Source organism: Pelecanus crispus, chromosome 23 (genome assembly GCF_030463565.1).
Source record: "Pelecanus crispus isolate bPelCri1 chromosome 23, bPelCri1.pri, whole genome shotgun sequence".
NCBI classification, from domain to species: Eukaryota; Metazoa; Chordata; class Aves; order Pelecaniformes; family Pelecanidae; genus Pelecanus; species Pelecanus crispus.
This window is the reverse complement of record NC_134665.1, coordinates 3,379,468-3,407,201: the sequence shown is the minus strand read 5'-3', so window position 1 is coordinate 3,407,201 and position 27,734 is coordinate 3,379,468. Positions and strand designations below refer to the sequence as shown.

Here is a 27,734-nt window from a genome sequence, read left to right as displayed (position 1 = left end):
GGTGGGTGTGGCTATAGGGTTTCTATAGGGTCCCTATAGGGTCCTTATGAAGAAGCGGGGATTGGCGGGTGTCGCTATAGGGTTTCTATAGGGTCCCTATAGGGTCCCTAGGAGGGGGCGGGGAGCCCCGCAGGGCCGCCAGGCGCCGCGCTGGCCCCGCCCACCGCCTTGGCCCCGCCCCCACCGCCTTGGCCCCGCCCCCCGCGGCCCGTACCACTAGGGAGGCGCGGGGAAGCGCGGGGGGGGGCCGCGTGTCCCCCCCTCCCCGCCCCCGGCGGTGGTAGGCGCCGGCAGAGGCTATAAAGGGCGGGCGGGCGGCCGGGGGCGCAGTGCGGGCGCCACGTGGAGGGGAAGCGCCGGAGCAGGGCGGCACCGCCATGGCCTCCAACGGTACCGGGGGGGCCCCGCCGCCCTTCTCACCCGGGGGGGGGGGCCCTGCAGCCCCAAAAGCAGCGGGGAGGGGTTGGGGGGGGCGTAGAGCCCCTGTGTGCGGCGGGGATAGCGGGCCTGGGGGGGGGGGGGGGGGGGGGGAGGCTGCAACCGCGGTGCCGCTTGCTTTGCAATTCTTTAAATACATCTGTTAAAATGAGCGGCTTCGCTCTGTATTTTTGCATTTTAATTATTGTATGGCGGTAATTTTCATTGTTATCGCTCCCCCGGCGGGGGGGGGGGGGGCTGTGATTTGATGCCTCCCCGTTTCCGCCATGCCCCTCCATTTCCCCGATGCCCCGGGCTGTGTTAAATTAATTCTTATTATTCTAAATTAATTTCCCCCCTTTTTTTTATTTCTTGTTTTTCCGCAACGGAGCAAGCTTTCCGCAAATTTTTTAGCCTAAACCCGCTTTTTTTTTTTTTTTCCCCCAAAAAAGTCGCGGATGGGAAAGCGCGGGGAAGGAGGGATGGGGGGGGGGGGGGGGGCGGACAAAGCACCGCGCCCGGATGCACCGCAGCGGCGGCGGGGAGAAAAACTCAACTATAATACCACGATTTAAGGGAAAATAGAGGTGGTTTTGGTGGGGATACGGCGGTGGTTTGGGGGGCGCGGTGCCCCCACCCCCGGTATAACGGGGCAGCCCCCCCCCCCCCCCCCCAGCAGCCGCCATTTTGTGGGCCGAGGGAGGGGCGCGGCTTTTCCAGCTGCGCCACCGCCGCCATTTTGTGCGCCGGGCCGGGGCGGCGCATGCGCGGGCGGCGGCGCGCGGCGCATGCGCACTGGCCCTGCCGCAGTCCCGCATCCGGGGCTTCGCCGCTCGACTCGCCCCCTCAGGGTGAGGGAAAAAGCACCCCCCGGGGGGGCTGGCGCCGCTCGGGCGGGGCAAACGCCTTCGTTTTGGGTTAAATGCTCGCCCTTTCTTTCGAGGCGTGGGGCAGCTGCCTCGCTGCAAGGCGGGAGGAGGGCAGGCAGCCGCCATTTTGCGGCGGGGAGCTTGTGGGGAGGGCCCCAGCCCCTTTTGTTGTGCGATGCCTGAGGAAAGCTTGCGTGTTGGCGTTTGGTTTTGCCTCTGTATGGCTAATTTTTTTTCTTTTTTAACGTGCTGCTTCAGCGGGAATGTTTGCTCGGGTCTTTTGAGCGGGGTAAATATTTAGGTTCCTTGAATTTGAGCCTTATTTTGGTGTTTCATGTGCTTCAGCGATGAATAATTGTTAAACTTGTTCGCGTGACACAAATACATATATGTTGAGCTATACGTATGCTTATTTACACAACTCACCGTCTTTTGGGGGGGTTTCTTACCACAGATTACAGCCAGACGGCGACGCAGAGGTACGCCCCCCCCCCGCTTCTTCCCCGTATTCAACCTTTTACATCGCGACCCTTAGAAATACGTTGGGGAAAAGGGTGCTTTTGTCGGGATTTCACGGGGATTTTTTTCCGCTTTTTTTTTTGCGACAGCTACGGGGCGTATCCCACCCCGCCGGGGCAGGGCTACTCGCAGCAGAGCAGCCAGCCCTACGGCCAGCAGAGCTACAGCGGCTACAGCCAGTCGACCGACACCTCCGCCTATGGCCAGAACAGCTACAGCTCCTCCTACGGCCAGACCCAGAGCAGTAAGCTGGGCCACCGACACCCCCCTGTCCCCCCACTGGGTGGTTTTTGGGGTTTTTTTCACCCCATTTTCTGTTTCTCTCCAGGCTACAGCACCCCGTCCACCCCCCAAAGCTACGGCAGCACCGGCGGCTACGGCAGCGGGCAGAGCTCGCAGACCTCCTACGGTCAACCCTCCTCCTACCCCAGCTACTCCCAGCCGCCGGCGGCCAGCTCCTCCACTGGCAGGTAGGCGACAGCCGCCCCTCCGGCAGCGCCGTTTGGGTGAAAAAACCCAACCAAAAAAACCAAATTTCGAGCAACGCTGTTGCTTTTTTGCAGCTATGGGAGCAGCTCGCAGAGCTCCAGCTACGGCCAACCCCCCAGCAGCGGGTATAACCAACAGTCGAGCTACAGCGGGCAGCAGCAGAGCTACAGTCAGCAGTCCTCCTACAACCCGCCCCAGAGCTACAGCCAGCAGAACCAGTACAACAGCAGCAGCAGCGGCGGATGTGAGCGCGGTAGGGAGTCATGGCAGCGCCGTTTTGGGCCTAAATCTTCTCGGTTTTGTGTTTTGATTGTCGTTTTGCGGTCGTAGCCAACAGCTACGGGCAGGACCAGTCGTCCATGAGCGGCAGTGGCGGCGGCGGCGGCGGTTACCAGGAGCAGGGCGGCTACGGCGGCGGGCAGCAGGAGCGGAGCCGCGGCCGGGGCGGTTACGGCCGAGGCGGCTACGACCGCGGGGGCCGCGGGAGCCGGGGCGGCCGCGGAGGCAACCTCGGGTAGGTGTCGGGGGACGGTGATTTGGGGGGGGAGGTGTCGGGGTTTGGGGGGACTAAAGACCCCCCAAAACCAGGGAGGGGAGAAGGGGGAGAGGGGAGGTGAGCAGCCCCCCAGACGGTGCTGTGCGGCACCTCCCGCTCAAGCGGGTTTTAACCAAAATCGGCGCAAGCGCCCCTAAAAAAAAAAAAAAAAAAAAAAAGGCAAGGCGCCCAGCGGGGGCGCTTGGAGGCGCCTGAAGTGGTAAGACCCTCCTGGAACGGGGGGAAAAAAAAAAAAGGTGTTTTTTGGGAAAAAAAAAAGACAAAACCACTCAGCAAACCTGGTTGCTAAGGTCACTTGTATCCTCCGGTGCCGGCTCTGGTCACGGTGGGGGCATGTGCCCCGGGTTAAAAGCAAAAAAAAGAGGAAAATGGTTCGTTTTGAGGTCACTGCAGAAAGCAAAAATGTTGATTTTGGGGAAAAAAAACCTGCCGGTTTTGGATATTGGGCGATGTTTGACACTGATTGATGGGTGATAACCTGGAGTGGAGTGTCTTTGTGGTGTCCTGGTGCACAAAGGGAGGAGGAAACGCCCCAAAAAACCAGAAAATAATAATGGTGGTTTTAAAGGAAAAATGAATTACGAGGTTTTGGGTTTGTGCGCGTGTCGCCCCCTCCGCTTTTGGGCTGAAAAAGCCGCTTTTTGGGGCGGCGAGAGGTGAGTATCGGCGGGGGCGAGCCGCGGTTGCTTGTTTGTCTTGCCGCTGCTGTTGTGCCTGTTAACAAACTCTGCGTTTTGTGTGCTGCAGGTGTGAAAGGCAGCGAAACTTTCGCAATTCTCCGCTCTTTTTGGGTTAAAAAAAGGCAGAAAGGGTGAAAAATGCAAAAAAAAAAAAAAAACCAAAACCCAACCCAAAACATGCAAAGGGGCCCCCCCCTCCCAAAAAACCTACAGGAACGAGGGGGGAAAAGCACCGACGAGCGGTGGGGAGGGGGAGATGCTCCTGCTGGGGGGGCTCGGCTGAAAGCGAGGGGGGTTGCCCCCCGCTTTTTAATTTTTTTTCTTTTTTTAAAAAGAAAAAAACAAAATTGGGGTTTTTAATGATTTTTTTTTGGATCCCCGTGGCGGGGGCCGGAGAGCGCCCGGCTGCTGCGTCCGAGATGAAACGTCGCCGGCGGATGGAGACCCCCAGCCCCCCCCCCCCAAGCGCCCCCCGGGCCCCCCCAAATCCGCAGGGGGGGGGGCGCTCAGGAAGGAGGAAACTGCTCAAAAGCGCTGGTTTTGCCCCGAAACTGCCCCCCCCTCTTTTTAGGCAGGGGATAAAAAAAACCTCATTATCTTCTAATTTATCTCCTCAGCGGTGGTGAGCGTGGTGGCTTCAATAAATTCGGTGGTAAGTCCCAAGAGTTCGGCATTTGAACCCAAAAAAAAAAAAAAAAAGTGTCTGTTTTTTAACCCCTTTTCTCCGCAACAGCCTGGTCAGGGGTGTTTTGGGGTGAGAAAGCCCCAAAAAAGAGCTGCAGCGGCCGGCCAGAGGCGACGTCATCGGGCTGCGTCTTAGGTGTTTAAACAAACAAACAAAAAGTTGGTTTTTGGGGGCAAACTGGAGGAAAAATAACCGACACGCACACGGCGACCGCGGGCAGAAAGAAGGCCGGAACGGGGAAATTGCTACTCTTGCCAAAGTGGTGGTTTTTTTTTTTTTTTTTTTTGGGGGGGGGTGAAAACGCTGGTTTTTAGCAAAACGGTTGCATGTGGTTTTAAAAACGGATAACGAAACAAAAAAAAAAAACTTTGAGGTTTGGTGCGATGTTTGGTTCCGGGGGAAAAACAAGAAAAATGCAATTTTGGGGCTATGTGTAAAATGCCGGTGACCTGAGGTTGATGGAAAAAAAAAAAAAAGAAAAAATGTGTAAACTGGTCAAATTGCCGTTTTTTGCCCCCAAATGGGGAGCGGTGAGGTGGTGAGCGCTGCAGTGTACCGACTGAAAACGGAGTGTCTTGGTTTTACCAATCTTGAGAGTTCTCACACCGTTTTGGAGGGGTTTGCTGAACCGGGGCGTTGCTGGTGGTGTTTTGAGGACAAAAAAAAAAAAAAAACCCCTAAAAAGCGTGTTTTGAGCCAAATGCCAAAAACTGCCACCCCGGGGGGGCGACGAGCAGAGATGCGACGGCCCTGGCGCCTCGGTTTTGGGGTGAAAACCCTGGAATTGGCGAGCGGCGTTGGGGAGCCCCCCCTGCCCCCGTTTCGGAGGGCGAGCGATCGGAAAGACCCACCCGAGTCGCTTCTAGGTGCCAAAACGGTGGGTTTTCACCCCAAAAAGCGAGCGCGGGGGCTGAAATGGGTGGGGGAAAAGGCGTTTTTTCCCCCGGTTTTTCCCAATTCTGGCGGGTTTTGGGGGTGGGGGGGGAGGGGATGGGGGGGGTGTGCCCCCCTGCCCCCTCCTGGCGGGCTAATTAACGCTTTGCTTTTTAATTTTTGCATGTGCTGAAAGGACCCCCGGGACCAAGGGCCGCGGCATGATCCTGGTAACGAGGGGGGCCGGCTAATGAGGTGGGGAGGGGGCTAACGAGGGGGAAGGTGATTAAGTGGGGGGGAGGGGGAAGAAGATTAATTGGGGTGGGATAACGAAGGAGGCAAGGGCTAACGAGGCTATTAAGCGTTAATGATGGGGAAGGGGCCACGAGGTTATTAAGGGAGAGGGGTTAATGGGGGTGGGCTAACGAGGCTACCAAGGGACTTGGGGAGGGAGGGGGGGCTAATGGAGCTAATGAGAGGGAAAGGGGCTAATGAGGGCTAACGAACACGGGCACTAACGAGCTCTCCCCCTCCCCGCAGGCGAGCAGGATAACTCGGACAACAACACCATCTTCGTGCAGGGGCTGGGCGGAGAACGTCACCATCGAGTCGGTGGCCGACTATTTCAAGCAGATCGGCATCATTAAGGTGAGCCGCCTCGTTAGCGTGGCGGCATGTGTCCTGGGCCGCGTTCTGCTACCTTCTTGGCGTGTAGCGCGGTGTCACCGTGTCCTAACCCGTGGACGAGGGCACGGGGGGTAACGGCGCGTTGTTAACTTGCCCTTGATGCGTTGTTTCTGTAGTGTTCTTAGTGTGTTCTTAGTGTGTTCTTAGTGTGTTCTTAGTGTGTTCTTAGTGTGTTCTTAGTGTGTTCTTAGTGTGTTCTTAGTGTGTTCTTAGTGTGTTCTTAGTGTGTTCTTAGTGTTTAATGCGTCCTCACGTGGATGTGTTTTTATTGTGTCCTTGGCGTGTGGATGCGTGTTTAGCGCGTCCTTAGCATGTTGTTCACATGTTACTGTATGTTCTTACCACATTTTCACGTTTCACCCCAAGATGGGGCCACCCTGGTCACCAGCCGGTCCTTAGCCTGTCCTCACAGCCTCCCCGTGCTCTTGGCGTGTTCTTAGCATGTCCTTAGCGTGTCATCTCCCCCCCCGCAGACGAACAAGAAGACGGGGGCAGCCCATGATCAACCTCTACACGGACCGGGAGACGGGCAAGCTGAAGGGGGAGGCCACCGTCTCCTTCGACGACCCCCCCCTCCGCCAAAGCCGCCATCGACTGGTTTGACGGTGGGAGCCCTCTCAGCCCCCCAAATCCCCTCCCCGACCCCCCCCAAAATGACCTTTTTTGGTTGGTTTTTTTTTTTTCCCCCCCCCTTTTCTGAATTCTCCCGATTTTAGGCAAAGAGTTTTCCGGCAACCCCCATCAAGGTGTCCTTCGCCACCCGCCGCGCCGACTTCAACCGTGGCGGCGGAGGCGGCCGGGGCGGCCGCGGCCGGGGAGGTGAGCGAGCGCGGGGCGGGGGGAGTGCTCGGGCAGCCCCCAAATCCTCCTCTGTGTGCCCCCCGAATCCTCCTCTGTGTGCCCCCCCGAATCCTCCTCTGTGTGCCCCCGAATCCTCCTCTGTGTGCCCCCCGAATCCTCCTCTGTGTGCCCCCCGAATCCTCCTCTGTGTGCCCCCCCGAATCCTCCTCTGTGTGCCCCCCGAATCCTCCTCTGTGTCCCCCCCGAATCCTCCTCTGTGTCCCCCCCCGAATCCTTTTCTGTCCCCCCCCCAAACCCTTTTCTGTCCCCCCCCCAATCCTTTTTTCTCTCCCCCCCCCAAATCCTTTTTTTCTCTCCCCCCCCCAATATTTTTCCCCCCCAAATCCTCCTTTTTCACCCCAAAACCCTCTCCCCAGGCCCCATGGGGCGCGGCGGCTTCGGCGGCGGCAACAGTGGCTCCGGCGGGGGCAACCGGGGCGGCTTCCCCAGCGGCGGCGGGGGGCCAGCAGCGCGCCGGGGACTGGAAATGCCCCAACCCGTGAGTTGGGGGGGGGGGGGGAACTGGGACGGACTGGGTGGGCGTGGCGCTGACCTCATCGCTCTCTCTCCCCGCCCGGCGCAGAGCGTGCGAGAACATGAACTTCTCGTGGCGCAACGAGTGCAACCAGTGCAAGGCCCCCAAGCCCGACGGGCCCGGCGCGCCCCACATGGGTAAATACCCGGGGGGGCGGCCGCGGCGGGAACCACATGGGTAAATACCGGGGGTCCGGGGGGGCGGGGCGGGGGCGGGGGGGGCCGGGCCTGCCCGCTGACCTCATCCCCTCCCCCCCCTCCCCGACACCGCAGGCGGGTGGGCGGCGGCGGCTTCGGCGAGGAACGGCGCGGAGGGGCGCGGAGGTTTCGACCGCGGCGGCTACAGGGGCGGGACGGGGCGGAGACCGGGGAGGTTTCCGCGGGGGGGAGAGGCGGCGACCGAGGCGGCTTCGGGCCGGGGAAGATGGATTCCAGGTAAGATGGCTGAGCGTTCACTCTGAAACCTACTGATAACAGTTGGCGGGGAGCGATTCCGGCAGCTCTGAAAGCTCTGCGAGCGGGGGCGGCGGTAGGTTCCAGAGTTAACGCCGCGCGCTGTGCCCTGCGGAGGTGCTGGAGAGCGTTAACTCTGGAGCTTACTGAGCGCCGTGGGCCCGTTGGGCGCTGTTAACTCTGGAACCTACTGCTGGGCTGTGGGAGGGGCTGCTGAGAGGCCGCCAGTTCCCTCTACAACCGCCTGGTGGCGCTGGTGCTGTCGTCATTACAGCCCAGAGTGAACGCCGCTTCCTGCCGCGGGCTGTTGGGACAGCGCGTTAACTCTGGGCCCTACTGAGGGGTCATGGTTAAGAGCCGGGCCCCTACTTGTGGCTGCTGTTAACTCTGGGCCCTAATGATGGTCGCTACTTGTGGCCACTGTTAATGCCGGTCCCTACTGCTGGTGGTTGTTAACGCTGGGCCCTAATGATGGTCTTGAGCAGAAGCTGAGCTCTGTTTGTCACTGTTAACTCTGGCCCCTACTGATGGCTGATGTTAACTCTGGTCCCTACTGATGGCTGATGTTAACACTGGCCCCTACTGATGGCCGCTGTTAACTCTGGCCCCTGCTTGTGGCTACTGTTAACTCTGGCCCCTACTGATGGCTGATGTTAACACTGGCCCCTGCTTGTGGCTACTGTTAACTCTGGTCCCTACTGATGGCTGATGTTAATTCTGGCCCCTACTGATGGCTGATGTTAACACTGGCCCCTACTGATGGCCGCTGTTAACTCTGGCCCCTACTGATGGCTGATGTTAACACTGGCCCCTGCTTGTGGCTACTGTTAACTCTGGCCCCTAATGACGGTCTTGAGCAAAAGCTCGAGCTCTGCTTGTCGCCGTTAACACTGGCCCCTACTGACGGCCCCCGTTAACACTGGCCCCCTACTGACGGCCCCCGTTAACACTGGCCCCCTACTGACGGCCCCCGTTAACACTGGCCCCTACTGACGGCCCCCCGTTAACACTGGCCCCTACTGACGGCCCCCCGTTAACACTGGCCCCTACTGACGCCTCTCCCTTCTCTCCGCAGGGGCGACCACCGGCAGGACCGCCGCGAGAGACCCTACTGAGCCCCCCCGCGCCCCCCCCCCTCGCCCCCCCCCTGTTTTTTATTTGGTGCCCCGCCCCTGGGGCCGGCCGGCCCCGCCCCCCGCGGGGGTCTCCCCGCTTTTAACCCCCCCCCGCCCCCCATTAAAGCCTCGGGGGAGTACATGGCCCTGCCTGCTGTGGGGGAGGGGGAGGGGGAGGGGGGCTGCTCCTTGCCCTCATTAGGCTCCAGGGTGAACGCGCCCCTAATGAGGGCCCTTCCGGCTCGTTAAGGTGCTCGTTAACCCCCTCGTTAGGCCCTGACGTGGCGCAGGGGCGGGGCCCGGCCCCTTCCGGTGCCCGTGACTCAGGCCCTGCCTATGGGAGCCCCTATGGGGGGGGTGGGCAGGTAATGCATGTGTGGGGCCCTATAGACCCCTGTGGCAGCCTGTGGGACCTTACAGATCCCTGTAGGAGCCTATGGGACCCTATAGACCCGTATGGGAGCCTGTGGGACCCTATAGATCTGTGTGGGGCCCTATAGACCCCTGTAGGAGCCTGTGGGACCCTATAGACCTGTATGGGACCCTATAGACCCATATGGGAGCCTGTGGGACCCTATAGATCTGTATGGGGCTCTATAGACCCCTGTGGGACCCTATAGACCTGTATGGGACCCTATAGACCCGTATGGGAGCCTGTGGGACCCTGGAGACCCCTATGGGAGCCTGTAGACCTATATGGGGTCTTATAGACCCGTATGGGGAGCCTGTGGACCTATATGGGGTCTTATAGACCTGTATGGGGAGCCTGTAGACCCCTATGGGAGCCTGTGGGACCCTATAGACCCCTATGGGGCCCTATAGACCCCTGTGGGACCTTATAGACCCCTATGGGGGCCTTATAGACCTGTATGGGGAGCCTGTGGACCCCTATGGGGCCCTATAGACCCATATGCGGAGCCTGTAGACCTGTATGGGGAGCCTGCAGACCCGTATGGGAGCCTGTGGACCTGTATTGGGGACCCTATAGGACCCGTATGGGGAGCCTGTAGACCCATATATGACCCTCTAGACCCCTATAGGACCCTGTATTACCTGTATGGGGCCCTATAGACACCGTATGGGAGCCTGTAGACCCCTACGGGACCCTATATAAAATGGGGGGGGTGGCCTATAGGACACTTCTATAGGCTGCGGAGCCTGTAAAAACTGCGTCGGGCCCCTATAGGTGTGGGGGGGATGCCGCAGCGCAGCCATAGGGGCTGCTATAGAATACAGGCAGACCCTATGGGTTGTACAGGGCTGGCCCAGCCCCCTATAGGTAACGGGTTCCTATAGGGTGCGTCGTAACCCTTACGGGGAGTGAAGGGGCGGGGCCGCCTGTAGGGCACCCTATGGAGCTGTGGCGACCTATGGGCCAGCGGGGGGCGGGACCCTGTGGGGAGTGGGAGGCTCCATAGGCCCGGGGGGCAGCCCCTATAGCGGCGCCTATGGAGGGGAGCGGTACGGGGGGTCCGGCAGGGGGCGGGGCCCGGGGCAGGGGGCGGGGCGGGAGCAGCCGCCACAGCGCCATGGGGCGGCCGGGGGCGTGGCCAGGGGCTGGGGGCGGGGCCGCACAGGTGGGGGCGTGGCCGAGCCCGGCAGGTGCCGGCGGGGCGGGAGCAGCGGCCACAGCGCCATGGAAGGGGCGGGGGCGTGGCCAGGGGCAGGGGGCGTGGCCAGGGGCGTGGCCAGGCGGGGCGGGAGCAGCGGCCACAGCGCCATGGAAGGGGCGGGGGGCGTGGCCATGGGCAGGGGGCGTGGCCAGGCGGGGCGGGAGCAGCGGCCACAGCGCCATGGAAGGGGCGGGGGCGTGGCCAGGGACAGGGGGCGTGGCCAGGCGGGGCGGGAGCAGCGGCCACAGCGCCATGGGGCGGCCGGGGGCGTGGCCGCACAGGTGGGGGCGTGGCCGCACAGGTGGGGGCGTGGCTGGGGGCGTGGCCGGGCCCGGCAGGTGCCGGCGGGGCGGGAGCAGCGGCCACAGCGCCATGGAAGGGGCGGGGGGCGTGGCCAGGGGCAGGGGGCGTGGCCAGGGGCGTGGCCAGGCGGGGGCGGGGGAGCAGCGCCATGGAAGGGGCGGGGGCGTGGCCGCACAGGTGGGGGCGTGGCTGGGGGCGTGGCCGGGCCCGGCAGGTGCCGGCGGGGCGGGAGCAGCGGCCACAGCGCCATGGGGCGGCCGGGGCCGGGGCCGGGGCCGGGGCTGCTCCCGGGGCTGCTCCCGCTGCTCCCGCTGCTCCCGCTGCTGCTGCCGGGGGGTGAGCGGGGGCTGGGGGGGCACGGGGGGGCGTGGGGAGGTGTGGGGGGGGCACGGGGGTCTGAGGGGGACATGGGGGGGCAGGGGGGTAGGGGGGGGGTGTGAGGGGACAGGGTGGGACGGGGGGGACAGGGAGGTGAGGGGACATGGGGGACGGGGGGGGACAGCGGGGCTGTTGAGGGGACACGGGGGGTGTGAGGGGACACGGGGGGTGTGAGGGGACACGGGGACATGAGGGGACAGGGGGCTGTTGGGGGGACCTGGGGGCACAGGGGGGGTGTGAGGGGGACACGGGGGGACAGGGGGCTGTTGGGGGGACCTGGGGGCACAGGGGGGGTGTGAGGGGACACGGGGGGACAGGGGGCTGTTGGGGGGACCTGGGGGCACAGGGGGGTGTGAGGGGACAGGGGGCTGTTGGGGGGGCACAGGGGCCTGAGGGGACACGGGGGGGACGGGGAGGTGCGAGGGGACCGAGAGGGGACGGGGGGGGTCTGAGGGGACACGGGGGGAGATGAGGGGACAGGGGAGGTGCGAGGGGACGGGGGGGCTGTTGGGGGGCTCATGAGGGGACAGGGGGTTGTTGAGGGGACACGGGGGGACGGGGGGGGACCGAGGGGACACGGGACGGGGAATTCTGAGGGGTCACGGCGGGGCAGGGGGGGCCGAGGGGGACACGGGGGATCGTGGGGGGACACGGGGTCGTGGGGGGACACGGGGGGGTCGTGGGGGGACGCAGGACCGTGGGGGGACACGGGGTCATGGGGAGACACGGGGGATCGTGGGGGGATGTGGAGTCATGGGGGGACACGGGGTCGTGGGGGGACACGGGGTCATGGAGGGACATGGGGGACTGTGGGGGGACACGGGGTCGTGGGGGGGACACGGGGGTCGTGGGGGGACGCGGGGGGATCGTGGGGGGACACGGGGGTCGTGGGGGGACGCAGGACCGTGGGGGGACACGGGGTCATGGGGAGACACGGGGGATCGTGGGGGGGACGTGGGGTCATGGGGGGACACGGGGGGGTCGTGGGGGGACACGGGGTCATGGGGGGACACGGGGGATCGTGGGGGGACACGGGGTCGTGGGGGGACACGGGGGTCGTGGGGGGACGCGGGGGATCGTGGGGGGACACGGGGGTCGTGGGGGGACGCGGGGGATCGTGGGGGGACACGGGGGTCGTGGGGGGACGCGGGGGATTGTGGGGGGATACGGGGTTGTGGGGGGACGCGGGGGACCATGGGGGGGACACGGGGTCGTGGGGGGACGTGGGGGGACACGGTTGGCCGTGGGGGTGCGAGGGGCCGCGGGGGGTGCGAGGGGGGGAGGTGAGGGCAGCCGGGGGGACATGGGGGGGCTCTGGGGGGCCGCGAGGGGCCAGGGGTGACGCGGGGGAGGGGGGTGACGCCCCTGTCCCCGCGGGACGCGTTCCTCGGGGCAGGTTTTTCCGGCTCGGCCATCGCCCGGGGAAGGGGGGGGCGGCGGCCCCGGATGCTCGGGTCCCCTCCCGGATGCCGGGGTGTCCCCCCCACCCCCCCGCCGGGGGTGTCCCCGACGTGGCGGTGACGCCGTCACCTTCTGTGACGCTGTCACCTTCTCTTCCGCAGGTCACCCAGGGGCGGTGGCAGCTGAGTCAGGTGCCAGGAGGCGGGTTTGGGGGTGTCCTGGGGGGTCTGTGGGGAGATGGGGGGCACCCATGGTTTGGGGGTGTCCTGGGGGTCTGTGGGGAGATGGGGGGCACCCATGGTTTGGGGGTGTCCTGGGGGGTCTGTGGGGAGATGGGGGGCACCCATGGTTTGGGGGTGTCCTGGGGGGTCTGTGGGGAGATGGGGGGGCACCCATGGTTTGGGGGTGTCCTGGGGGGTCTGTGGGGTGGGGGAGATGGGGGGGCACCCATGGTTTGGGGGTGTCCTGGGGGTCTGTGGGGCGATGGGGACGCCCATGGTTTTGGGGGGGGTCTGTCCTGCGTTGGGGGGTGCCGGGGTCCCCCGCGGCCGGGGTCCCTGACGCCCCCCCCCTCACCCCCCAGTGCCCTGCGGGACCCCCGTGCTCAGCCGGGTGGTGGGGGGGCACGGGGGCACGGGCGGGGCAGTGGCCCTGGCAGGTCAGCGTCGCCTTCCGGGGGCGTCACGTCTGCGGGGGGTCCCTCATCGCCCCCCGCCTGGGTCCTCACCGCCGCACACTGCTTCCCGCCGTGAGTACCCCCCGGCACCCCCAAACACCCCCCGGCACCCCCAAATACCCCCGTCCTGCACCCACCCCCAAATATCCCCCTCCTGCACCCGCCCACCCCCCCCCCGGCACCCCCAAACACCCCCCGGCACCTCCAAATAACCCCCTGGCACCCCCAAATGCCCTCCCCTGCACCCACCCACCCCCAAACACCCCCCCCGGCACCCCCAAATACCCCCCTCTTGCACCCGCCCCCAAATACCCCCCTGGCACCCCCAAACACCCCCTGGCACCCCCAAATACCCCCCTGGCACAAACACCCCCCCCTGGCACCCCCAAACACCCCCTGCAGACCCAACCCCCCCAAATAACCCCTTGCCCCCCCCTTCAGTGTTCTTTACAGCTCCTTACACCCCTGACCACCTCTCAGAACCCCCAAATACCCCTGGGAGCCCCCCCTGCTGCACCCCCAACCCCCCCCGCCATCCCCAGTACCCCCCTACACCCCCAAAGTCCTCCACAGCCCCCCCCAGCCCCAAAACCCCTTGAGACCCCCAAGCGCCCTCCCTGCGCCTCTCAAACACTCCCTGGGACCCCCCCTCGCCCCCAGACTCGCCCCCTCCGGGCTCCCGAGCCCCCCCCCACCGAACACCCCCCCTCGCCCCCAGACTCGCCCCCTCCGGGCTCCCGAGCCCCCCTGGGGGTCCCGATCCCCCCCCCCAAACACCCCCGGGGGGACCCCACGCCCTCTCCTGGGGGGTCCCGGGGGGGTCCCCAGTGTCTGAGCCCCCCCCCCCCCCCCGCAGGGAGAACCCCCTTTCCGAGTACCGGGTGACGCTGGGGGCCCTGCAGCTCCTGTCCCCCCCCCGCCGACGCCCAGGTGAGGCGGGTGTCGGCCGTCACCCGCCATCCCGCCTATCGCGACGGAGACGCCATCGAGGGCGAGGGTGACGTCGCCGGGGACCTGGCGCTGGCCCGGCTCGACCCCCCCCGCCACCCCCACCCGCCTGGTGCGCCCCATCTGCCTGCCCGGCCCCAGCGTCCGCTTCCCCCCCGGCACCAACTGCACCGTCACCGGCTGGGGGGACATCCGCACCGCCGGTCAGTGTCACCGGGGACGCGCCTGGGGCACCGCAGCACCTGCGGTGGTTGGGGACAGGTTGGGGACACTGTTGTCACCAGTCACGGTGGCACCGGGAGCACCTGTGGTGGTTGGGGACACTGTTGTCACCAGTCACGGTGACACCGGGAGCACCTGTGGTGGTTGGGGATGGGTTGGGGACACTGTTGTCACCGGGGTGCGGTGGCACTGGGAGCACCTGTGGTGGTTGGGGGACACTGTTGTCACCAGTCACGGTGACACCGGGAGCACCTGTGGTGGTTGGGGACACTGTTGTCACTGGGTGCGGTGGCACCGGGAGCACCTGTGGTGGTTGGGGACACTGTTGTCACCAGTCACGGTGAAACCGGGAGCACCTGTGGTGGTTGGGGACACTGTTGTCACCAGTCACGGTGAAACCGGGAGCACCTGTGGTGGTTGGGGATGGGTTGGGGACACTGTTGTCACCAGTCACGGTGACACCGGGAGCACCTGTGGTGGTTGGGGATGGGTTGGGGACACTGTTGTCACCGGGTGCGGTGGCACTGGGAGCACCTGTGGTGGTTGGGGGACACTGTTGTCACCAGTCACGGTGACACCGGGAGCACCTGTGGTGGTGGGGACACTGTTGTCACTGGGTGCGGTGGCACCGGGAGCACCTGTGGTGGTTGGGGACACTGTTGTCACCAGTCACGGTGACACCGGGAGCACCTGTGGTGGTTGGGGACACTGTTGTCACCAGTCACGGTGACACCGGGAGCACCTGTGGTGGTTGGGGACACTGTTGTCACTGGGTGTGGTGGCACCGGGAGCACCTGTGGTGGTTGGGGATGGGTTGGGGCCACTGTCCCCAGGTTTGGTGGCCCTGGGAGCGCCCGTGGAGGTTGGGGCCACTGTCCCCCAGGTTTGGTGGCCCCTGGCAGCGCCCGTGGAGGTTGGGGCCACTGTCCTCAGGTTTGGTGGCCCTGGCAGCGCCCGTGGAGGTTGGGGCCCACTGTCCCCAGGTTTGGTGGCCCCTGGCAGCGCCCGTGGAGGTTGGGGCCACTGTCCCCAGGTTTGGTGGCCCTGGCAGCGCCCGTGGAGGTTGGGGCCACTGTCAGCCGCCGCGGCGGCGCTGGCAGCGCCCGGGGTGTTGGGGCCCGGCCGGGGACGCCCTGGTCACCGCGCCGTCCCCGCAGGCCCCCTGCCGCCCCCCAAGACGCTGCAGCAGCTGGAGGTGCCGCTCCTCAGCCACCGGCGCTGCCGCTGCCTCTACGCGGGGGCCGGGGGACGCGGGCGGCCTGGGGACGCCCGCCGGGGGACACCCTCTGCGCCGGCTTCCCCCAGGGACAGCGCGACGCCTGCCAGGTGGGTGCCGCCGCGTCCCCCGCTGTCACCCTGTCCCACCTCGGGGTCCCTCCCTGTCCCCCAATGTCCCTCTTCATCCCTTCCGTGCCCCTCCGTGTCCCTCTCCATCCTCCTCCGTGTCCCTCCTTGTCCCCCACCCTGTCCCCCTCGCCCTTCCACCATGTCCCCCAAGTCCCTCCTCATCCTCCCCAAGGTCCCTCTTCATCCCGTGTCCTCTCATGCCCCTCAATGTCCCCCTTCATCCTCCTCCGTGTCCCTAATGTCCCTCCTTGTCCCCACCCTGTCCCCCAAGTCCCTCCTCATCCTCCCCAATGTCCCTCTTCATCCCGTGTCCTCTCATGCCCCTCAATGTCCCCCTTCATCCTCCTCCGTGTCCCTAATGTCCCTCCTTGTCCCCACCCTGTCCCCCAAGGCCCCTCCTCAGCCTCCCCCCATGTCCCCCACGGTCCCTCTTCATCCCTTGCCCCTCCATGATCCTCTTCATCCTCCTCCATGTCCCCAATGTCCCTCTTTGCCCCCCGCCATGTCCCCCCCCGTCCCTCCACCACCACGTAACCCACATCCGTGTCCCCCAGTGTCCCTCTTTGTCCCCTCCGTGTCCCCCAACATCCCTCCTTGTCCCCTCCATGTCCCCCAACATCCCTCTGTGTCCCCTCTATGCCCCCACATGTCCCTCCTTGTCCCCTCTGTCCCCCAACGTCCCCCTTCTTCCCCTCCGTGTCCCCCAACATCCCTGTGTCCCCCAGCATCCCTCCTTGTCCCCTCTGTGTCCCCAAATGTCCCTCCTTGTCCCCAAACATCCCTCTGTGTCCCCTCCTTGTCTCCAAACATCCCTCTTTGTGCCCTCCGTGTCCCCCAACATCCCTCCTTGTCCCCTCTGTGTCCCCCAACATCCCTCTTTGTCCCGTGTCCCCAAATGTCCCTCCTTGTCCCCCAACATCCCTCTGTGTCCCCAAATGTCCCTCCTTGTCCCCTGTGTCCCCCAACATCCCTCTGTTGTGCCCTCCGTGTCCCCAAATGTCCCTCCTTGTCCCCTCTGTCCCCCAACGTCCCCCTCCTTCCCCTCCGTGTCCCCCAACATCCCTCTGTGTCCCCAAATGTCCCTCCTTGTCCCCTCCGTGTCCCCAAATGTCCCTCTGTGTCCCCCAACATCCCTCCGTGTCCCCCAACATCCCTCCTTGTCCCCAAATGTCCCTGTTTGTCCCCTCCGTGCCCCCCAACGTCCCCATGTCCCCGCAGGGTGACTCGGGGGGTCCCCTCTCCTGCCGGGTTGGGGACACCTGGCTGCTGGCGGGGGTGGTGAGCTGGGGGGAGGCCTGCGGGCTGCCCGGCCGCCCCGGCGTCTACACCCGCGCCGCCGCCCACGCCGCCTGGATCGCCGCCACCGCCCCCGAGGCCCCGCTGCGCGACGTCCCCCTCGCCCCCTTCCCCGAGGACGAGGACGCCGGCCCCTGCGAGGACGGGGACGCCCTGGCGCCCGTCGCCGAGGCCTGGCCCCGGCCCTTGCCCCCCGGCGCGGGCGACAGCGCCGGTGCCGCCCACCCAGCCGCTCGCCCCGGCTGCCTCCTGCTGCTGCTGGGGCTCCTGCTGCCCCTCGGCCTCCGCTGAGCGCCCGTGGGGCTGGGGGCACCCACAGTGACTCAGGGGACACCAAGTTGGCACCCAAAAAAAAATGACTCCTAGCACCCCAAGTTGGCACCCAAGATGGGTGATGGCACCCCAAGATGGATCACGGCACACCCATGGTGGCTGTTAGCACCCAAAAGTGACTCGTGGCACCCACAACAGCTCATGGCACCCAAGATGGATCACAGCACCCAAAATGGCTCACGGGACCCTGACTTGGCACCCAAGATGGATCACAGCACCCAAAATGGCTCACGGGACCCTGACTTGGCACCCAAGATGGATCACAGCACCCAAAATGGCTCACGGGACCCTGACTTGGCACCCAAGATGGATCACAGCACCCAAAATGGCTCATGGGACCCTGACTTGGCACCCAAGGTGGATCACGGCACCCAAAATGGCTCATGGGACCCTTACTTGGCACCCAAGATGGATCACGGCACCCAAAGTGGCTCACGGGACCCCCAAGTTGGCACCCAAGATGGGTCATGTCACCCAAAATGGCTCACGGGACCCCAAGTTGGCACCCAAGATGGGTCATGGCACCCCAAGATGGATCACGGCACCCATGGTGGCTGTTAGCACCCAAAAGTGACTCGTGGCACCCCAAGTTGGCACCCACCACAGCTCATGGCACCCAAGATGGATCACAGCACCCAAAATGGCTCATGGGACCCTGACTTGGCACCCAAGATGGGTCATGGCACCCAAAATGGCTCACGGGATCCCCAAGTTGGCACCCAAGGTGGATCACAGCACCCAAAATGGCTCATGGGACCCCCAAGTTGGCACCCAAGATGGATCACGGCACACCCATGGTGGCTGTTAGCACCCAAAAGTGACTCGTGGCACCCCAAGTTGGCACCCACCACAGCTCATGGCACCCGAGATGGATCACAGCACCCAAAATGGCTCACAGGACCCTGACTTGGCACCCGAGAAGGATCACAGCACCCAAAATGGCTCACGGGACCCCCAAGTTGGCACCCATGCCGGACCGTGACACCCACGATGGCTCTGGGCACCCATGCCGGTTTTTGGCACCCACCGTGTCCGTGAGCCCCCCCCCCATGCCCTCCACCCCAACTTGGCACCCACATCCCTCCCCCAATAAACCAGCCGAGCACCCAGCACCCCAACTCCTCCTTTATCGGTGCTGGGGGGCACCCCACGGCGGGGGGGGGTGCCACCTCCAAAAGTCCTGGGGGTGCGGGGGGGGGGGGGGTGTGGGCGAGCTGAGCCCGGCCAGAACTCGCCGCAGCGATGGCGTCCTCACTTCTTGGCCACCTTCGCCTGCTTGTGCTTCGGGGGGGCCCAGCGCAGGCAGATGGAGTCGACTGGGGAGGGGGGCAGGAAAGTTTTGGGGGGGGCAACCCCCCAAAATGGGGGGCGGGAGGGGGTCGTTAGGGGCGGGGGGCAAACGACGTACCGGTGATGGGCGGCTTCTTGTACTGGGCGCTCTTGAGGTGCTCCTCCACCAGTTTGGGGGTGACGCAGATGACGTGCTGCCCCTTCCAGTACTTCACCATGTTGAGGGACTGGAGGGTGCTGATGATGTCGGTCTGGGTGATGCTGGTCATCTGGCTGGGGAGGGCGGGGGGGGAGGTTACTGGGAGCACTGGGAGGGGGAACTGGGAGCACTGGGAGCACCGGGAGGGGGAATGGGGAGCATTGGGAAGGGGGACTGGGGAGCTGGAGGGGAGGGGCGGTGGTCTAGGGGAGGGTTGGCGGCTGGCTGTGGGGTGTCAGGGGGTGCTGGGAGCACTGGGGGGTTACTGGGAGCACTGGGGAGGGTTACTGGGAGCACTGGGGAGGGTTACTGGGAGCACCGGGGAGGGTACTGGGGAGTTACTGGTGGGTATTGGGGTGCTGGGGGGCACTGGGAAGTCACACAGGACATCCAGCAGCACCCGTGACCCCGAGTTATGGGGCTACTGGTCTTACTGGGAGGCTACTGGTCTTACTGGGAGGCTACTGGTGCCCTCCTGAGCTCCCTGATGGAGAGGGTGGCCCAGAAATCCTACAGGACCTCCAGCAGCACCCGCAACCCTGAGTTACTGGAATCGCTGGGTGCTACTGGTACTCTTGGGAGTTACTGGTGCTACTGGGGGGTTACTGGGAGTACTGGGGGGTTACTGGGAGGAGTTACTGGGAACACTGGGGGGGTTACTGGTGGGTATCGGGGGTGCTGGGGGGCACTGGGAAGGGATGGAGAAGGTGCCTGGGAAGTCACACAGGACCTCCAGCAGCACCCGCAACCCCGAGTTACTGGGGTTACTGGAATCACTGGGTGCTACTGGTATTCTTGGGAGTTACTGGTGCTACTGGGGGTTACTGGTCTTACTGGGAGGCTACTGGGAGTTACTGGTGCTCTCCTGAGCTCCCTGATGGAGAGGTTTGCCCAGAAGTCGTGCAGGACCTCCAGCAGCAGCAGCGACCCCGAGTTACTGGGGTTACTGGAATCACTGGGAGCTACTGGTATTCTTGGGAGTTACTGGTGTTACTGGGAGGCTACTGGTGCTACTGGGGGGGTTACTGGTGCTACTGGGAGTTACTGGTGCCCTCCTGAGCTCCCTGATGGAGAGGTTTGCCCAGAAATCATGCAGGACCTCCAGCAGCACCCGCGACCCCAAGTTACTGGGGTTACTGGAATTGCTACTGGTCTTACTGGGAGGCTACTGGTGTTACTCAGGGGGGGTTACTGGTGCTACTGGGAGGCTACTGGGAGTTACTGGTGCCCTCATGAGCTCCCTGATGGAGAGGTTTGCCCAGAAATTGTGCAGGACCTCCAGCAGCGCCCGCGACCCCAAGTTACTGGGGCTACGGGGCGTTACTGGGAGCACTCTGGGGGGGGGGGGGTTACTGGTCTTACTGGAAGTCACTGGTGCCCACCTGAGGTCCTTGATGGAGAGGGTGCCCCGGAAGTCCCTCAGGATCTCCAGCAGCACCCAGGACCAGTAGCTGCGGTAGCTCAGCTTGCCCAGGTCCGACAGCGGCTTCTCGGGGGACCCCACCGTGCTCTCCAGCTTGGACAGCTCGTAACCTGCCGGCAGCGGGGGCCCCCAGCGTCGCGGAGGGACCCCCGCCCCTTTTGGGGACCCCCGCCCCTTTTGGGGACCCCCGGCCCCTTTTTGGGGACCCCCCGGCCCCCTTTCTGGGGACCCCCCGGCCCCAGCTCACTGAAGGCGATGAGGAATTTGCCGTAGCCCCGGCGCTGGTAGGGCGGCAGCGTCAGGATGCAGGCGACGTTGTTGCCGTCGGGCGACTCCTTTTCCTGCGGGGTGACACGGGGCGACACGGGGGGCGACACGGGGGGGTGACACGGGGGGGTGACACGGGGGGTGACACGGGGGGTCCCCCTGTCCCCGGGTACCTTGGAGAAGTAGCCGACGATGTGGGCGCCTTGCCGGTCCACCTCGGTCAGGAGGTAGAAGACGAAAGGCTCCACGTCGAAGTAAAGGGTCTTGTGGTCCAGGAAGAGCTTGGCCAGCAGGCAGAGGTTCTGGCAGTAGATCTGGGGCGGGGGTTGCGTGACGTCGCGTGTCATCACGCGTCGTCACGCGTCGTCACGCGTCCCCCCCGCCGCGGTACCTTGTGGTCTTTGCCGTCCACCTCATAGACGGAGATGTTGCTCTTGCGGTAAATCTCCCGCCCCGGTGGCTGCCGCCACTGGCACTGGCCCTGGGGGACAGTCACACGTGTCATCCCGTGTGTCACACGTGTCCCCAGGCGTGTCACATGTGTGTCACGTGTCCCCTACATGGCGGACCCTCAGGTCCTCGAGGCAGAGCTGGGGCTGCCTCGGGCTCTACACGTGAGTGTCCCTACATGTCCCCCGTGTGTCACACGCCTCCCCATGCGTGTCATGGGCATGTCACACACGTGTCACACGTGTCCCCTACCAGGCGGAGGCGGTAGGCACGCTCAAACTTCATGTTCTTGAGGCGGGTACTCGCAGATCCAGAGCTTGGGCTGCCCCAGCTTTGTGCGCGTGCGTCCCTACATGTCCCCACGTGTCGCCCCCCCACCCCTGTCATGCGTCAACACGCATGTCACACGTGTCCCCTACCAGGTGGAGGCGGTAGGTGCGCTCGAACTTCATGTACTTGAGGCAGTACTCGCAGATCCAGAGCTTGGGCTGCTTCCCGTAGTCCTCGGGGAAGGGGGAGAAGTACCAGGCGTCGATCTCGAAGTGCCCGATGTGGATCTTGTCCACGTACTTCACCTTCGTGATCTGGGGGGGACCAGGGACAGGGGGGGGTCAGCCCGGGTTTGGGGACCCCCGGGACCTTTAGGGACCCCCCCCCCCCGGGACCTTGGGGACCCCCCGGGACCTTGGGGATCCCCCCCGGGACCTTTAGGGACCCCCCCCCGGGACCTTTAGGGGACCCCCCCAAGACCCTTGGGGTCCTCCCGGGACCTTTGGGGATCGCCCCAGGACCCTTGGGGACCCCCCCAGGACCTTTAGGGGACCCCCTGGACCCTTGGGGGGGACCCCCCCAGACCTTTGGGGATCCCCTGGGACCCTTGGGGACCCCCCCAGGACCTTTAGGGACCCCCCCCGGGACCTTTTAGGGATCCCCCCCCAGACCCTTGGGGACCCCCCCGGGACCTTTTAGGGATCCCCCCCAGACCCTTGGGGACCCCCCGGGACCTTTTAGGGACCCCCCCGGGACCCTTGGGGACCCCCCCGGGACCTTTTAGGGACCCCCCCCGGGACCCTTGGGGACCCCTCCGGGACCTTTTAGGGATCCCCCCGGGACCTTTTAGGGATCCCCCCCCCCGGGACCCTTGGGGACCCCCCGGGACCTTTTAGGGACCCCCCCGGGACCCTTGGGGACCCCCCCCGGGACCTTTAGGGGACCCCCCCCGGGACCTTTTAGGGGACCCCCCCCGGGACCTTTTAGGGGACCCCCCGGGACCTTTTAGGGATCCCCCCCGGGACCCTTGGGGACCCCCCCGGGACCTTTAGGGGACCCCCCCGGGACCTTTTAGGGATCCCCCCCAGACCTTTTAGGGATCCCCCCCGGGACCCTTGGGGACCCCCAGGACCTTTGGGGACCCCCCCGGCGACTCACCGCCTCGTGCTCCTTCTCCAGCGCCGCTGTGGTGGGGTCCATCTCGGCGTAGGTCTGCGAAGGGGCTCCCAGTAACTCCCGGTGCAACCTCTCAGGGACTCGAGGAAACCCCCAGGGCCTCCCCAGTAACTCCCAGGGCCCCCCAACACCTTCCCAGTACTCCCCAGTTGCCTCCCAGTGCCCCCCAGCACCCTCCCAGTTCCTCCCAGCACCCTCTAACACCCTCCAGTCGCTTCCCGGTTCTTCCCAATGTCCTCCAGTTGCCTCCCACTGTCCCCAACACCCTCCCAGTTCCTCCCAGTGTCTCCCAGTGCCCCCCAACACCCTCCCAGTGCCTCCCAGCACCCCCTAACACACTCCCAGTAACTCCCAGTGCCCCCCAGCACCCTCCCAGTTCCTCCCAGCATCCCCCAACACCCTCCCAGCGCCTCCCAGCTCCTCCAAACACCATCCCAGTGTCCCCCAACACCCTCCCAGTGCCTCCCAGCAAGCCCCAACACCCTCCCAGCTCCCCCCAACACCTTCCCAGTGCCTCCCAGCATCCCCCAACACCCTCCCAGCACCTCCCAGCTCCTCCAAACACCATCCCAGCTTCACCCAACACCCTCCCAGTACCTCCCAGCTTCCCCCAACACCCTCCCAGCTTCCCCCAACACCCTCCCAGCTTCCCCCAACACCCTCCCAGCTCCCCCCAGCACCCTCCCAGTGCCTCCCAGCTTCCCCCAGCACCCTCCCAGTGCCTCCCAGCAAGCCCCAACACCCTCCCAGTGCCTCCCAGCAAGCCCCAACACCCTTCCAGCTTCCCCCAACACCCTCCCAGTGCCTCCCAGCAAGTCCCAACACCCTCCCAGCTCCCCCCAGCACCCTCCCAGCTCCCCCCAGCACCCTCCCAGTGCCTCCCAGCAAGCTCCAGCTCCCCCCCAGCGCCCCCCACCTTCTGGACGTGGTTGATCTCATCGTGCTTGCGTTTCTGGTTGCGGGTGATCTTGCGCTCGGGCTGCTCGGCCAGCTCGCCCAGGAACTGCTCCGAGCTCTTCTGCACGGCCTCCTTCAGCGTCTTGGTCAGCGCCAGCCGGTTCTTGTCCACCCACTCGTCCAGCCGACGGTTAACTGGGAGCACTGGGAGCTCAGCCAGGGGGTCCCGCTGCCCCCCCCCTGCCCGGTTCCCAGTGCCTCCCAGTACTCACAGCCCACGTAGTGGACGTAATACTCCTCGCGCCCCTCCTGCTCGTTCAGGCGGGACTGGATCACCTCCGCTGAGTCTGCGGGGGGAAACTGGGACCAGTGGCCTGGCAGGGCTGGGACCAGTTTGCAGCCCAGCAAGCCCTCTCCCGGTTTGGCCCGGTACGGATTGATACTGGTCCCAGTTCTCCCACTCCCACCATGACAGGATCCACCCCGGTCCCAGTTCTCCCACTCCCACTTCTCCCAGTCCTGCTGTGATAGGATTTATACTGGTCCCAGTTCTCCCAGTCCAGCTGTGAGAGGATCCACCCTGGTCCCAGTTCTCCCACTCCCACTTCTCCCAGTCTGGCTGTGATAGGATTTACACTGGTCCCAGTTCATCCCAGTCCTGCTGCCATAGGATTTATACTGGTCCCAGTTCTCCCAGTCCAGCTGTGAGAGGATCCACCCTGGTCCCAGTTCTCCCACTCCCACTTCTCCCAGTCTGGCTGTGATAGGATTTATACTGGTCCCAGTTCATCCCAGTCCTGCTGCCATAGGATTTATACTGGTCCCAGTTCTCCCAGTCCCCGCTGCCATAGGATTTATACTGGTCCCAGTTCTCCCAGTCCAGCTGTGAGAGGATCCACCCTGGTCCCAGTTCTCCCAGTCCCGCTGCCATAGGATTTATACCGGTCCCAGTTCATCCCAGTCCCGCCGCCATAGGATTTATACCGGCCCCAGTTCTCCCAGTCCCGCTGCCATAGGATTTATACCGGCCCCAGTTCATCCCAGTCCCGCCGCCATAGGATTTATACCGGCCCCAGTTCATCCCAGTCCTGCTGCCATAGGATTTATACCGGTCCCAGTTCATCCCAGTCCCGCCGCCATAGGATTTATACCGGCCCCAGTTCATCCCAGTCCCGCCGCCATAGGATTTATACCGGCCCCAGTTCATCCCAGTCCCGCTGCCATAGGATTTATACCGGTCCCAGTTCATCCCAGTCCCGCCGCCATAGGATTTATACCGGTCCCAGTTCATCCCAGTCCCGCCGCCATAGGATTTATACCGGTCCCAGTTCTCCCAGTCCCGCCGCCATAGGATTTATACCGGCCCCAGTTCTCCCAGTCCCGCCGCCATAGGATTTATACCGGCCCCAGTTCATCCCAGTCCTGCTGCCACAGGATTTTCACCGGCCCCAGCTCTCCCGGCGCCCTCCCCCAGCCCCGCTGCGCCCCGACCCCGAGTGGGCCCGGCCCGGCCCGGCCCCGCTCACGCCAGGTGCCGTCGGCCCGCCGGCACAGGTACGTCTCCCCGATCTCCACCGTCACCTCCGCCTCCCGCGGCGGCGGCGGGGGCGGCGGCGAGGTGGAGGAGGCCGCGGGGGCCCTCCCGGCCGCCGCCGCCGCCTCCTCGGGGCCTCCCCCGCGGGGCCGCCCGCCCTCGGGGCTGCCGCCGCCCGCCGCCGCCTCTGGGCCCGCTGCGAGGCCGCCGGCCGGGGCCGCGGCTGCCGTCGCCTCCGCCATGGCGGCTCGCCCCGGCCGTCGCACCGGAAGTGGCGTCAGAGGCGCGACGAGCGCGGTGAGAGCGTGACCCCAGGCGCGCGTTGCTAGGAGACGGGGAGCGGGGCGCCGGAGGGGCGGGGCCGCGCGTTGCTAGGAGACGGGGAGCGGCGTCCCCCCAGTTCCCTCCCAGTGCCCCCCAGTCCTCCCAGTGACCCCCCCAGTGTCCCCCCAGAGCCCTCCAGTCCCTCCCAGAGCTCTCCAGTCCCTCCCAGTGTCCCCCAGTGCCTCCCAGTTCCCTCCCAGTGCCCCCCACTATCTCCCAGTGTCCCTTCCAGTGTCCTCCAGTGTCTCCCAGTCCGCTCACTGTCCTCCCAGTGACACCCCCAGTGTCCCCCAGAGCTCTCCAGTCCCTCCCAGTGTCCCCCAGTGCCTCCCAGTTCCCTCCCAGTGCCCCCCACTATCTCCCAGTGTCCCTTCCAGTGTCCTCCAGTGTCTCCCAGTCCGCCCAGTGTCCTCCCAGTCCTCCCAGTGACACCCCCCAGTGTCCCCCAGAACCCTCCAGTCCCTCCCAGTGTCCCCCAGTGCCTCCCAGTCCCTCCCAGTGTCCCCCAGTGCCACCCAGTGCCTCCCAGTTCCCTCCCAGTGCCCCCCAGTATCTCCCAGTGTCCCTCCCAGTGACCCCAGTGCCTCCCAGTTCCCTCCCAGTCCCTCCCAGTGCCTCCCAGTGCCTCCCAGTTCCCTCCCAGTGCCCCCCAGTATCTCCCAGCGTCCCTCCCAGTGACCCCAGTGCCTCCCAGTTCCCTCCCAGTTCCCTCCCAGTCCTCCCAGTGCCCCCCAGCGCCTCCCCCAAGGCCGCCCCGCCCCGCGGTGACACTCCAGATCCTTTATTGCCGCCCTCTCGGCGCTAACGAGGGTGCCGCCACGGGGGGCCGCGGCGCAGGGGGGGCCACCAGCCCCTCCAGCCGGGGTTCAGCGCGGCGGTCGCGGTGCCAGGACGCGGCCAGGCGCCACGGTGCCTTCGTTAGGCCCTAACGAGGCTGCCACCATGACGCACCACGGCACGGAGGTGCCACCGCCCCGGCCTGTCCCACCAAGTCCACAAAATGTCCCCAACCCATCTCCAAGTGGGACTGGGAGCCACACAACAGGCTCAGAGACGGCGTGGTGGACGCCGCACCGTGCTACCGCGCTCCTTCGTTAGGCCCTAATGAGGCTGCCACGATGATGGACCATGGCATGGAGATGCCACCACCCCCGTCCTGTCCTGTTGAGTCCACAAAATGTCCCCAACCCATCTCCAAGTGGGACCGGGAGCCACGCAGCGGGCTCAGAGGCGGCGTGGTGGACGCCGCACCGTGCTACCGCGCTCCTTCGTTAGGTCCTAATGGGTTTGCCACCATGACGCACCACGGCATGGAGATGCCACCACCCCGTTCTGTCCTGCCGAGTCCACAAAATGTCCCCAACCAATCTCCAAGTGGGACTGGGAGCCACACAACAGGCTCAGAGACGGCGCGGTGGACGCCGCACCGTGCTACCACGCTCCTTCGTTAGGTCCTAATGGGTTTGCCACGATGATGGACCATGGCATGGAGATGCCACCACCCCGTCCTGTCCTGTTGAGTCCACAAAATGTCCCCAACCCATCTCCAAGCAGGACCAGGAGCCATGCAGCGGGCTCAGAGGCGGCGCGGTGGACGCCGCGCCGTGCTACCGCGCTCCTTCGTTAGGTCCTAATGGGTTTGCCACGATGATGGACCATGGCATGGAGATGCCACCACCCCGTCCTGTCCTGTTGAGTCCACAAAATGTCCCCAACCCATCTCCAAGTGGGACCGGGAGCCACGCAGCGGGCTCAGAGGCGGCGCGGTGGACGCCGCACCGTGCTACCACGCTCCTTCGTTAGGTCCTAATGGGTTTGCCACGATGATGGACCACGGCATGGAGATGCCACGGCCCCGTCCTGTCCTGCCGAGTCCACAAAATGTCCCCAACCAATCTCCAAGTGGGACTGGGAGCCACACAACAGGCTCAGAGACGGCGCGGTGGACGCCGCACCGTGCTACCATGCTCCTTCGTTAGGTCCTAATGGGTTTGCCACGATGATGGACCATGGCATGGAGATGCCACCACCCCGTCCTGTCCTGTTGAGTCCACAAAATGTCCCCAACCCATCTCCAAGCAGGACCAGGAGCCACGCAGCGGGTTCAGAGGCGGCGCGGTGGACGCCGCACCGTGCTACCGCGCTCCTTCGTTAGGTCCTAATGGGTTTGCCACGATGATGGACCATGGCATGGAGATGCCACCACCCCGTCCTGTCCTGTTGAGTCCACAAAATGTCCCCAACCCATCTCCAAGCAGGACCAGGAGCCACGCAGCGGGTTCAGAGGCGGCGCGGTGGACGCCGTGCCGTGCTACCACGCTCCTTCGTTAGGTCCTAATGGGTTTGCCACAATGATGGACCACGGCATGGAGATGCCACCACCCCGTCCTGTCCTGTTGAGTCCACAAAATGTCCCCAACCCATCTCCAAGTGGGACTGGGAGCCACACAACAGGCTCAGAGGCGGCGCGGTGGATGCTGCACCGTGCTACTGCGCTCCTTCGTTAGGTCCTAATGGGTTTGCCACGATGATGGACCATGGCATGGAGATGCCACCACCCCGTCCTGTCCTGTTGAGTCCACAAAATGTCCCCAACCCATCTCCAAGTGGGACCGGGAGCCACGCAGCGGGCTCAGAGGCGGCGTGGTGGACGCCGCACCGTGCTACCGC

General features: G+C 64.8%; 4 protein-coding genes across 4 annotated transcripts in view; 2 read left to right on the top strand and 2 right to left on the bottom strand.

Moving 5' to 3' along the window:
* The window catches only part of LOC142595864 (uncharacterized), a 71,374-nt gene that overhangs the window by 33,331 nt on the left and 10,309 nt on the right, over positions 1–27,734 (bottom strand). The window lies entirely within an intron of this gene.
* FUS (FUS RNA binding protein) lies at positions 361–8,717 on the top strand. Its single transcript, XM_075724742.1, is given in 24 exon segments — positions 361–390; positions 1,741–1,765; positions 1,895–2,049; positions 2,134–2,275; positions 2,369–2,538; positions 2,625–2,808; positions 4,148–4,183; positions 5,287–5,318; positions 5,629–5,678; positions 5,680–5,736; positions 6,249–6,263; positions 6,265–6,342; positions 6,344–6,380; positions 6,492–6,511; positions 6,513–6,594; positions 6,993–7,072; positions 7,074–7,114; positions 7,199–7,298; positions 7,300–7,340; positions 7,423–7,462; positions 7,464–7,499; positions 7,501–7,530; positions 7,532–7,584; positions 8,678–8,717. Coding segments are annotated over 24 exon segments (1,557 nt in total). The 5' UTR covers positions 361–377.
* LOC142595884 (serine protease 33-like) lies at positions 9,526–17,223 on the top strand. Its single transcript, XM_075724734.1, is given in 9 exon segments — positions 9,526–9,612; positions 12,996–13,127; positions 13,129–13,160; positions 13,945–13,996; positions 13,998–14,123; positions 14,125–14,239; positions 15,436–15,584; positions 16,824–17,072; positions 17,194–17,223. Coding segments are annotated over 9 exon segments (972 nt in total).
* Positions 18,466–24,982, bottom strand: KAT8 (lysine acetyltransferase 8). The gene is made up of 11 exons (XM_075724743.1): positions 24,733–24,982; positions 23,479–23,553; positions 23,226–23,401; positions 22,292–22,345; positions 21,283–21,447; positions 20,805–20,894; positions 20,587–20,727; positions 20,394–20,487; positions 20,106–20,256; positions 18,643–18,797; positions 18,466–18,550 (listed from the first exon to the last, which is right to left on the bottom strand). Exons 1-11 carry the CDS (start codon positions 24,980–24,982, stop codon positions 18,486–18,488), a joined length of 1,416 nt encoding a protein of 471 aa, XP_075580858.1. The 3' UTR covers positions 18,466–18,485.

Coding starts and splice junctions, on each gene's coding strand:
- KAT8 (XM_075724743.1), bottom strand. CDS start 24,982: ATGGCGGAGGCGACGGCAGCCGCGGCCCCGGCCGGCGGCCTCGCAGCG. Junction 23,554..24,732: donor GCGGGCCGACGGCACCTGGC/GTGAGCGGGGCC, acceptor TTCCCCCCGCAG/ACTCAGCGGAGGTGATCCAG. Junction 20,728..20,804: donor TGGACGGCAAAGACCACAAG/GTACCGCGGCGG, acceptor CCCCCGCCCCAG/ATCTACTGCCAGAACCTCTG.